This window comes from Elephantulus edwardii, unplaced genomic scaffold (genome assembly GCF_000299155.1).
Source record: "Elephantulus edwardii isolate Elephantulus edwardi_28Jun2011 unplaced genomic scaffold, EleEdw1.0 scaffold00152, whole genome shotgun sequence".
Classification (NCBI taxonomy): Eukaryota; Metazoa; Chordata; class Mammalia; order Macroscelidea; family Macroscelididae; genus Elephantulus; species Elephantulus edwardii.
In genome coordinates, this window is record NW_006399902.1 from 7,255,178 (window position 1) to 7,267,757 (window position 12,580).

Here is a 12,580-nt window from a genome sequence, read left to right on the forward strand (position 1 = left end):
ATGTAAAGAATGTCTTGTAAAACAAGTTTACACCACTTTGAATACTATGATCAAGTGCAAAATTCATTATCAGAACAGGAAAATTAGAATAAAAGGTTATGGTGAAATTTTATTTATATACAACACTTAGATATAACTCATCAATACATTAAGAAACAGCTATACTTTTTTAAAAACTACTATAACTTCTACAGATTTTTAAAAAATAGGTAGGAAAAAGAAAATATTTAGGTAATACATTAATGGAATGATGTTATAGATAAAATTAGAAAGGTTTCCTAATATTTTTTTTTTAAATTTTATTTATTTGTGTTTGTGTGTGTGTGTGTGTGTGTACTATCAAATCAGATCTGACTGGTACTGGAGGAGATTGTTCCTCTTTCTCCAGCAGAGCATCTGGTAGATTCCAATCATGTACCTCTGGGATTGGAGTGCAGCTTCTTGCCACTAGGCCACCAGAGCTCCCTCTAACTAATATTTTTAAAATTATCGTATTTAGACCAAGATGACAACTTACTTTAATGAGATTAGCACCTCCTTTTTCACAACCAATATGGTATTTTTTCTCAGGAGTTTGAAAAGTTAGTAACTCTTTGGTTACCCCAAGGTGGCCTTCCAAGATTGTCTCTTCAACACCTGTTTCACCTGTTCTTTTGACATCATCCTGCCAGAAGAAAAAAAATAGCAAATTAACTTAAAAAGTTGGAGGGTGAGGGCAGGGGGAAAGAGAAGAAAAAGGGGGCAGGGGGAGCTGAAGAGAAGTGAAATCTCAAGAGATAATCCCTCAAATCTACCACGTTTAATTTCCCTTTAGAATTTTCTAGAAGTTGGTTTTACAAACTATTCGGGTGTGAAAAAAAGCTAATTTGAAGGCTGCAAGTGAGAAATAAAAACCTGCCTCATTTAAAAAAACTGCTAACTTGTGGATGGGAAGTATCAATTTAATAGTATTTATTCTTTAAGGTTAACAATTTACAAAAAAGCCCAATGTACATAAGCAGATGAGGCTGAGCATTAGCACTGTACATCTCAACTAAAGCAAAGCATTTTATGACAAAATGGCTATGCATTCATTTATTCTATGAATCCTAGTTACTAATATGCACCAATACAGAGTATTGGTACTAATGTTTAGCTCAAATGCTCAGAACTATAAACCATTTATTAAGAACACATAACTTAGCAAGCAACAGATGCTGGTGAGGTTGTGGAGAAAATGGAACCCTTATTCACTGTTGGTGGAAGTGTAAATTGGTGCAACCACTATGGAAGGCTATATGGTGCTTTCTCAAAAAGTTGCAAATAGAGATACCATTTGACCCAGCAATTCCACTACTGGGAATACACCCCAAAGAGACCATAACTGCCACCCAAACATATGCATACCCAGGTTCATTACTACTTTGTTCACACTAGCAAGGAGTTGGAAACCACCCAAGTGCCCATCAACAAACAAATGGATAGAGAAGCCCTGGTATATTCACACATTGGAATGCTATGCTGCATTGAAAAACAAAGAACTCATGCAATATTATTCAAAATGGGTGACCCTGGAGGACATTATGCTGAGTGAGGTATCACAGTCACAAAGGACAAATACTGCACAGTGCCACTGTTGTAAAACAAGACTGACATTGGGGTTAGGGGGAGACTGAGAAGGATGGGGTAAATAATGTTTACTACATTGAAACAGATGAGGGAGAAAACTGTCTGGAAGGGATATGTGAGAAGGATGGGGTAAATAATGTTTACTACATTGAAACAGATGAGGGAGAAAACTGTCTGGAAGGGATATGTGATTAGGTATTATTGTAATGACAGGAATCCATAACGAAGGCTGCATAATTTGGTGGACCTGGGAGGAGGGATTATACAACAATGAAAGAGTTTTCCCTTTATTTTTCAAAGGGAAGAATGTACTTGGAGGCGGGGGGGGACAGGGAGAAAAGTGCAACAATGAATGAATGAAATCCAAAGTCTGTGTAAATTTCCATTAAAATAAACAGTAATAATAATAATAATATCAACAACAACATAAAAAGGGGGGAAAAGAACACATAACTGAGTAAAAACGATGTGATAAAAACATAGCATTAAGTTCAACTTACCCTAATTCGTTTAAGCCAATCAATTTCATTGTTGAGAAGAACTTCAGCATTGGGCACATTAATATTACTATTGTATGCATAATTAAGAAGGTGCCTTAAAAGAGTGAAATAGTCCCCTGAATGTTTAGCCCTTTCTCTGGCTGTGCTCTAATAAAAACAAGAAAAGTATAGTAGTATTCATTTATATGACAATGCTCAGAATACATTTCACAAAAACCAAGTTACAGGAGCAGTTAATAAAATATGGAAAATTACACATAATTTAATAAACAAACAGCAAACAGAAATATATTAAGCTGAAACTATAAATGTCTGACTATTGCTTGTTTTAACAATGAGTTTATATTGATAAGCATATTAAAATGTAGCTTACCCCCAAAACTGTGAAGAGTAGAGTAATAAAAAAAAGCAGAGGCCTGTGTCCCATGCAACATCTGGTGCACATTAAAAAGAACTGCTCCTGTGCTACTTGACGAACAGTTCTGAAAGGAAATTTTTTCACTTTTATCATTTTGTGGGAAAGGAGGGAGAAGAAATGAAGAGGTAAATAGTAACAATAAAAGGAAACCTATCTTAAGCACCCAAATAATCAACACTCAGTAAGAGTTCTGAGAATTCCCTAATTAAACAATCTCTATTACTTTTTTATTAACATGCACTATAAATTAGGGGTGAGGCTTGGACCATGAACTTACCAATGGTGGGGATGGGTAAACATTAAGTTTGTAGTTGTTTTGTTTTTGCTGAGATATGTTCTAAAATTTATCCCTCTCTTAAGATGTTCTCCTAAATACTCTATAAAATATTTTTATGTAGTAAACCATATCTTTACAAAGTTCCACAGAATTTATTTATTTAATTGTGCTTTGTGGGCAAATAGCTCTGTGTAATTCTATTGCAATTACAGTAACAAAATTGGTATAATTGTCCTTTATATCATATTAAGGGTTTCATCCCCACCCCAGGATTAGTGACATCAGAACCATCTGAGAATGTGGTCTACCATGTTATACAGATACCGGCATTATCTATATGCCAATTTTCAGGTCTCACTCCAGATTTTCCCCAATTAGACATTAGGGTAAAGGGAGGACGTGCAAACTTAAAAAAAATCATTTACTGCAATGAAACATTAAGTTGTCATTTTAAACATTTTAGGGGTATAATGAATGACATTCATTTCAGCCATCATTTTGTATAACCATCACCACCACTATTCATTCCTCAAAGTTCTCTAACACTCAAAGAAAAAAATCAGGAACCCTTATAACAGGAGATACAATTTTATGCTTTTTTAAAAATCCTCTAACAACTATATCATCTCACCCCAGTAAGAATAGCAAAATTTAACAGAACAACAAGCAACAAATGCTGGGCGAGGTTGTGGAGAAAACTGGAACCCTTATTCACTGTTGGTGGAAGTGTAAAATGGTGCAACCACTATGGAAGGCTATATGGTGCTTTCTCAAAAAGTTGCAAATAGAGATACCATTTGACCCAGCAATTCCACTACTGGGAATATACCCCAAAGAGACCATAACTGCCACCCAAACAGATATATGCATACCCATGTTTATTACTGCTTTGTTCACACTAGCAAGGAGTTGGAAACAACCCAAGTGCCCATCAACAAACAAATGGATAGAGAAGCCCTGGTATATTCACACACTGGAATGCTATGCTGCATTGAAAACAAGGAACTCATGCAATATTATTCAAAATGGGTGACCCTGGAGGACATTATGCTGAGTGAAATATCTCAGTTACAAAAGGACAAATAAATACTGCACAGTACCACTGTTGTACAACAAGACTGACATTGGGGTTGACGGGAGACTGAGAAGGATGGGGTAAATAATGTTTACTACATTGAAACAGATGAGGGAGAAAACTGTCTGGAAGGGTTATGTGATTAGGTATTATTGTAATGACAGGAATCCATAATGAAGGCTGCATAGTGGGGTGGACCTGGGAGGAGGGATTATAAAACAATGAAAGAGTTTTCCCTTTATTTTTTAAAGGGAAGAATGTACTTGGGGGGAGAGGTGGGCAGGGAGAAAAGTGCAATAATGAATGAATGGAAATCCAAAGTCTGTGTAAATTTCCATTAAAATTAATACAGCACATCAGCAAAGAACTGCCGGAAGTCCAGGCTGGGTTTAGAAGGGGTTGTGGTACTAGGGATATTGTAGCTGATGTTAGATGGATCTTGGCTGAAAAGCAGGGAATACCAGAAGAATGTCTATCTGTGTTTCATTGTTTATGCGAAGGCGTTTGACTGTGTGGATCATAACAAACCGTGGCTGACTCTGAGAAGAATGGGAATCACAGAACATTTAATCGTGCTAATGCGAAACCTATACTTGGACCAAGAGGCAGTCATTAGAACAGAGCAAGGTAACACCACAAGGTTCAAAATTGGGAAAAGTGTACAACAGGGATGTGTCCTATCTCCATACCTTTTCAACCTGTATCAGAGCAGATTATTCGAGAGGCCGGGCTCTATGAGAAGTGTGGCATCAGGATAGGTGGAAGATCTATTAACAATCTGCGTTACGCAGATGACACAACTCTGTTTGCCGAAACTGAGGAGGATCTCATGCAGTTGCTACAAAGGGTCAAGGACTGCAGCCATCAGTATGGACTGAGGCTCAATGTCAAGATGACAAAGGTTCTCACCACTGGACCAAACCAGGATGGATGGTGAAGAGATTGAGATTGTTCACAGCTTCAGTTTGCTTGGCTCCACAGTCAACACTCCTGGCACCAGCAGCCAGGAAATCAAAAAATGTATTGGGATGGGAAAGTCTGCTGTTAGGGTCCTCTCTGAACTACTCAAGAGCAACGGTGTCTCTCTGGAGACTAAGGTGTGCCTGATACAGGCCATGGTCTTTGCAATCACTTGTTATGCATCAGAGAGTTGGACAATGACTAGGAAGGAGAATTGATGCCTTTGAGCTGTGGTGCTGGAGAAGAGTACGGAATGTACCCTGGACTGCCAAGAAAACAAACAGATTCATCCTAGAGAGAGTTAAATCAGGCTGCTCCTTGGAGGCAAGGATTCTGGGGCTTCGCCTGACATACTTTGGACATGTTGTAAGGAGAGACAGGTCTTTGGAAAGGGACATCATGCTGGGCAGAGTGGAGGGACAGTGCAGGAGGGGAAGACCCTCTATGAGGTGGATTGATTAAGTGACTGAGGTAATCGGTATGGGTGTGTCAGAGGCAAAGGATAGAGCAGGGTTTAGGGCTGTTGTACATAGGGTCGCTATGAGTTGCAAACGAGTTGACGGCACATAACAACAACAACAACAATAGTAATTCCTCTAGAATTTAAAAAGATTTTCAGGTGTACTGAAGGCTGAGAATCATTGTTATATTATCCAGTATTTTATGAAGATTCATGGGGGAAAATTATCTCTAGTTTCAGCATTGGAAATTTTTCCTGACCATTATCAATCCACTTTAAAATAAATATTATTTTATATCAGAGGGCAGAGGCTGACTTATTCTTGGGCCTCTAGACCATCAAGTACATCTTAGGTACTCCAGAAAGTATTACCAAATGTATAAAGACTGTAAGACTATTTCTCTGTCTTCATTAGAAGTTCTTTTAGGGCAGAGGCTTTGCTTCAACACATTGCCGCAAATGACGGCTATAGCAAAAAAAAAACAAACAAAAAAAACGTTTCTAAGCATGGTCGTCAATTTAAAAGTGTGTGGCAATCTGTTAATAAGCACCTAGAATAGCATCTAAAAATGATACTCAGCAAGTACCTACCAATTAAAGTATTTATTTTATAGACATCACAATCTACACTTCATGGAATGTCACCATGTCTGTTTTTTAGACTGGCTGCTAAAAATCTCAAAATCAAATTCATACCTCTTATGTAAAAGTCATTGTAGGAGTTTCTACATATTAATTTCCTGCCAGTTTATCTTGTCTACTCTTAATTTTTCTATTACTCCAATTTCCTTACTCATTAATATAATTTTTCTTTTAGTGTCTTAGTGCTTATGCTTTTTTGATCCTTTTGAAACAAGGCAGGTTATACATAAAATTCAAGATGCTGTTGTTAGGAGCCACTGAATCAACTGTTAACTCCTAACAACTCTATGAACAAGAGATCTGCATCTGGCCCTATCCTGAGCCACCCTCATGATCTCTGCCTTGCTGAAGTCCATTGGTTATAGTCACTGTGTTCATCCATCTCATTGAGGGTCTTCCTCTCTATCACTGACTCTTCACCTTTCCCAACATGGTGTCTCTCCATGGACTGGCCGACAACATGCCCAAAGTATGTGAGAAAAAGGTAACTTAAAAACTCAAGATAGTATTCTTAAAAATGTCCTTTCAAAGAGCTTCTATGAAATGACAAAAGTTACTTATGGAGTAGCATTAACAGTAACTCCTATGATACACACAAAAAGAATGCTATGTAAAGAGGGATCAGAGACTGGAATGATGTGTTCACAACAACACCATGAAGGACTGTCAGCAACCATCAGAAGCTAGGAAAATACAAAAAAGGATTCTTCTAGAATTATCAAGAATATACAGTTCCGTTGTTGTGGTATACCCTTGAGTTGGAATTGACTCTTAATGGACACAGATGAACACTGAAATAGTATAAATAAAAAAATATTTCATTTCTGTAATGGATTTGGTTAACACATATTCACTGCTGCTTCCAAAAATAAACGTTGCTTAGAATTTAAAGAAGACACTTACTTGCTATGACAGTGCAACAATAAGTCAATAATGAATGTTTGCCAAGCTTTCTCTTTACTAAGTGCATCTAAGGCTGTCGGAATCAAGGCAAAACATAACGTCATTACTTCCAATGCTTCACAGCAAACCTGTTCATCTTCCAAGTCTGGGTCATTGCCTGCATTGGTCTGTAAAATTATAATTAAGAGCAAATTACCTAAAGATGTATTTAAGAAGTCTCACACAACTTGTAACTTGTAAGTAGTACTGAAAATGTACCTACTTAAGTAATATGATCTCTGCACTTGAGTAGCTTTAATAATAGCGTGAAACAATGATTAAAGAAACAAAAGTTTGTAGTTTTCTATGTTCAAAGAAGGACTGAAGGAGCTCTAAGCTTCTCTGCCCTTCAAGGTCTGAAAGATGTTGACTCTACTGTACCAACAATCAATCTTTTTTGAGATAATTACTTTGGCAATACAGTTAGGAGTATCTGACTAGTTTAATTTTATGTACCAAGACCTTTTATTCAAAAGTAACTGCCAAGAATAATTTTTAAAAGTTTAGAAAGACTTTTTTACAATCTAAAATATTATTTGGATTGGTTGTTAATAAATTCCAACCTGGTAATATTCATCCAAAGTAATAATTACATATATATATATATATATATATATTATATAGCACATGTCTGAAAAAAAGTCATTCTAACATTTTCATTCATATCAGCACTGTACATACCAACAGACTCTGTGGGCAACCAACATTTATTTGGGACAATTCAAAGTTAAGTTAGCTGTACAAGGGAAGTTCTACTAAGCCTAAGTCCCTACAACTCAAGGCAATAAGAGAAAGCAAACAGCATGAGACAATTACATCAGACTTGTGAGAAGTATTAAAAGGCAGTCCTTAAGAATTTTTAAGTACTTCAGTTTCAAAGGTAAAGATTTATTTCTAGTTTAATTACATCCACCAGCTAATTTGAGTCAATTAAGACATAAGTGATCAAAATTTAAAAAAAAACAACTTGTCACATAAACAAGTTGTTGCTGTTAGGAGTCATCAAGTTGAGTACTACCCACAGCAACCCTATGAACAACCCTGTTCTATCACGTGCCATCCTCACACTCCCTGACACATTAGAGCACAATGTAATTCCATGCACAAGTAAGCAATGTTTATTTAAAAGAAAATCTACTTCTGTAACAATTCTTACCTTTTCATAAATTTTAGTGATTTCTTCATTTGGGCTAAATACTAGCTGTAATGCACCACAGCCTGATGCCCAAATAATTTTCTGTATAGCTCTAATTACACAAATATCAGGCATGTATCTTGAAGCCTGCAAAATAGGTAATTAAGATTGTTGGTAAGGTATTCAAGTGGTCCAGCAACAATACCAAAGTTCAAAAGTGAAGCAAACAACAAATGCTGGCGAGGGTTGTGGAGAGATTGGAACTTCATTCACTGCTGGTGAAAGTTTTAAGGCAGTCTGATACTTTCTCAAAAAGTTTGAAATAGAAATACCATTTGGCCCAGCAACTCCACTACTGGGAATATATCCTTAAGAAACCACAGGCATGATTCAAACAGATGTATACACACCCACGTTTCTTGCTGCACTAGTCACAATAGCAAAGAGATGAAGTAACCCATCAACAAATGGATAGAAAAATCATGGTACATTCATACAATGGAGTATTATGCAACATTGAAAAACAATGAACTCGTAAAGCATTACATACATGGGGGAGCATGGAGAGTATTATGCTGAATTAAATAGCTCAGTCACAAAAGGACAAACACTGTCTAATACTGCTGTTATAAAACAGGACATGGGGGGCGGGTGTTGGGAGAGAATGGGAAAAGAATGGCTAGATAATGAACCCACATTAGAACAAGGGGAAGAACTGTCCACAACGAATATATGATTACACATTATATATATAACAATCAGAACAAAGGGTGCATTATATGGTAGGTTGGGGGAAGAAAAGGCTTAAAAATGAAAACAAAAACAAAAACAAAGAAACACCCAACTAAAAAAAGATATTAAAGTGGAATAATCACTAGAAAAAGTTCTTTTCCTTATAAAGGAAATAGGAATTTTCATAAATAAGCATTAGTCTATCTAGCTTCCCAAGTTATCTTTGTCTCTTTTTTCTCCTTTTTATTATTATTTGTGTATGTGTGTGTGTGTGTACCATCAAATCAGATTTGACTGGTACAGGAGATTGTTCCTCCTTCTCCAGCAGAGCATCTAGTGGATTTGAACCGCTCACCTCTCAGATTGCAGTGCAGCTTCTTGCCACTAGGCCACCAGAGCTCGCTTATTTTTCTTTTTAATACCACTAACAAAGTTTGTTCTCCAAGTTATCTGGCCCTGTACCTTTTTCTAGGAATCTTAAAAGCCATTTAACCATTCCAGTTTTAGTTCTGTATCATAGAATCATCCATGTCCACACACAAAATCTGTATAGAATATTCACAGCCACTTAACTCATAGAATGCCCCTTCCCCCTAAAGGAGACTGATCCAAATGCACATTTTGCTATGTGCCATCGAGTCACCTGCGACTCCCAACGACCCTATGTACAACAGCTCTGAAGCCTGCCCTGTCTTGAGCCAGTCTCACAGTCTCCACCACACCAGTCCCATTGCCCCTGTTACTGTAACATCCCATTTCATTTGGGGTCTTCCTCTCGTGTGCTGTCCCTCCACCTTTCCAAGCATGATGCCCTTTTCAAGGACCAGGTCCTCCTGGCCACATGCCCAAAGCACACTGTTTAACAAACAAGCACATAGTTTTAACAAAATTTGGATAGTTCCTAATGGAATACTACACTGCAATAAAAAAGGAACAATGTTATTAATAATTAATTACATCAGATAAATCTCAAAGTTGATACTCTTAATCACAGCAGAGAGACACAGGACCACATTTATACCCAATTCTTAGATCAGTGGTTGCCTAAATCCAGGAGTGGTAAAGATGGAGTTCAAAGGAACTTAAATTAAAAAAGTTGTCATTATGTGCTATCCAGTCAAATGTGACTCATAGTGACCCTATGAACAATGGCTCTGAACCCTGTCCTATCCTGTGCCATCCTCACCATCTCAGATATACTTGAGCCCAATCTTAAAGTCACCATCTTGCTAAGGGTCTTCCTCTCTCATGTTCACACTCTACCATTCCAAGCATGATGTTCTCCAAGGACTGGCCCCTACTAATAACATGCCCAAAATAAATGAGATGAAGCTTCACCCTCCCTACCTCCAAAGAACATTCTGATCCTATTTTCTCCAATGGAAAGAATTACTATTAATAGGTAAAACTCATGTTAAGGACACTTTAAACTGAGACAGTAATTCAAGTGAATGGGTCTAGGAAAACTAAGCCTCAAATTGTGATATAGTTAATTTCTAGATTCACACACAAATACAAGTACCATGCAGGATTTTAAAGCTTTAAAAGTTCAATACTAACCTCATCAGAAATCTGCTGAGCAAGACGAATGGACACATTTCTAAGCATGCATTCAGATGATGGATTAGGAATACTCTGAAGGGCACTCTGTAGAACTACTGCTTGATCATGAGTAACTTGGTTGACCTGAAAAAAAATGAAGTATTTTGTACATAATCAGAACTCAACCATTTGCTCCTCCTCATTTATCATCACTCCTTCGGGATGATTCTCACAATGATATCCAGTGATTTATATACAAAGCACTTCACACTGCCAACAATGTGGGTTTCCTCTTCTTATGCTTTGGAGTGCCACAATCTCTCTCTGCAAACCTTCATTCTAGATAGTCATCATGTGCTTCTACATAGAGACTTAGATTAACTTGCAGGGGATAAATGAGACAACACATTGGTTCCACCCCCATTGAGACATCTGGAAAAGTTCTGACCACTTTTAAATGTATGTTTGTGGATGCGCCCTGCTCACAATTGCTCCTTATATCTTTTCAAAAGGAGAGAAATTAAGGATTAATGAAAATATAAAAAAACACAAACATACTTAAACAGGATGAATAAGATTTTAAATACATGAGGGAAAACCCCATTAACTTGCATTAAGCAGTTATTAACCGGGTAACTCTGACTCCTTCAAGTTTTAATCCTTCTTCTGTATTTCTACATTAGTATTAAAGACATGTTTATTTTACTGATTTTGTAATTAGTTCCCTATTGACTTAACACCTTGAGATTAGAGACTATTTCATACCTTTGTATTTATCCCTGCACATTTTCAGAATAGTGAAGAAAAATAAAAAGGTAATTTCTTATATTTTGGGTTTGTCCCCCCAAAAACTTTATCAAGCACCTGTATTAAGAGGATCCTTGGTGGTACATAACCCTGCCCCCAGCCAATTAACTGAAAGGTTGGCCTGGTGATCTATGTTCTTAAGTTTACAACCACTGAAAACTAGAGTGCAGTTCTATACTGAAACGTAGCACAATCATGAGTTAAAATCACATTGATGGCTACAGATCTGGGTTTTAGAAGCAGCAACATGACTTGTTATTAACAAGAACCTCGTTTTCCCAGTCTAAAAAGAAGCACTAGATCCTAGGAAACACAGAACAAACGATAGTAAAATGAATGTTTAGAGAAGGTAGTTTTAGAAGTCTGTTTTTTATCGCTTCTCGGCCTTTTGGCTAAGATCAAGTGCAGAAGTCTGTTTATTATTTGTATCAAAATCCTAACCAGGAATTAAAGATATAATTTTTATTTACCCTTTATGGTGCAACATTTCTAGCAAATATGATACAACCAAATAAATCCAATTTATCCACTATTTAGATTCAACAATTATCAATAGGGGCCAAAACTGTTTTGGCTTACACTTTTCTCCCAATTTCCACATATCTCTCCATGTCTAGAGTGTTTTCAAACAAATCCTTGCTATCACTTAATTTCATCTATATAATATCCTGTCACATATAAAACAATAATTTATTCCATCTCCTTGATTTAAGACCTAAGCTAGTACTAAAAAATATCTAGATCCTTGGGGACAAGGGGCAGGGAGGAAAACGTGCAACAATTGAATGACTAGAAATCCAAGTCTTGATAAACTTTCATTAAAATCTTAACTAAAAAAAAGGTGTATCTATGTGATGCTGCACACTGTTCCATAGTCATGTCAAATACCATATGGTTATACATTACGTACAACATATGGATGAGCTTCCAGATTGATTTATTCTGGGAAGTAGGAGTGGCATCCATTTCCTAAACTAGATGCCTCTGGAAACTCTACTAACACTCTAAATGTACAGAAATGATGTTAGTTATATAACAGAGTTCAGGTCTTTTGTGCAAAGCTTACTTTCAGTAATATTCAACCTGACGACACTTAACCATTGCTAAATGATACTGTTGTTGTTATGTGTCGTCGAATCGCTTGCAACTCAACTCATAGCGACCCTAAGTACAACAGCCCTAAATTCTGCCCTGTCCTGTACCAATCGCACCGTTTTTGACACTCCCATCCCGGATTATGCCAGTCACTGAATCAATCCACCTCATAGAGGGCCTTCCCCTCCTGCACTGTCCCTCCACCCTTCCAAGCATGATGTCCTTCTCCAAGGACCGGTCTCTCCCTACAACACGTAAAAGGATGTTAGACGGAGCCTCAGAAGCCTTTCCTCCAAGGAGCCACCTGGTTTAACCCTTTCCAGGACAAATCTGTTTGTTTTCCTAGCAGCCCATGGTACTCTCAATACTCTTCTCCAGCACCACAGC

The 12,580-nt window shown here is 37.2% G+C and overlaps 1 protein-coding gene across 2 annotated transcripts in view; it reads right to left on the bottom strand.

Moving 5' to 3' along the window:
* Window positions 1–12,580, bottom strand: part of USP9X (ubiquitin specific peptidase 9, X-linked) — an 87,389-nt gene that overhangs the window by 25,176 nt on the left and 49,633 nt on the right. For both annotated transcript variants that reach the window (XM_006894983.1, XM_006894984.1), the window contains exons 23-28: window positions 10,310–10,435; window positions 8,039–8,164; window positions 6,844–7,010; window positions 2,482–2,590; window positions 2,109–2,255; window positions 518–664 (exon numbers count right to left, since the gene is read on the bottom strand). In XM_006894983.1, coding sequence (XP_006895045.1) covers window positions 518–664; window positions 2,109–2,255; window positions 2,482–2,590; window positions 6,844–7,010; window positions 8,039–8,164; window positions 10,310–10,435 — 822 coding nt within the window. The remainder of the gene's footprint in view (window positions 1–517; window positions 665–2,108; window positions 2,256–2,481; window positions 2,591–6,843; window positions 7,011–8,038; window positions 8,165–10,309; window positions 10,436–12,580) is intronic.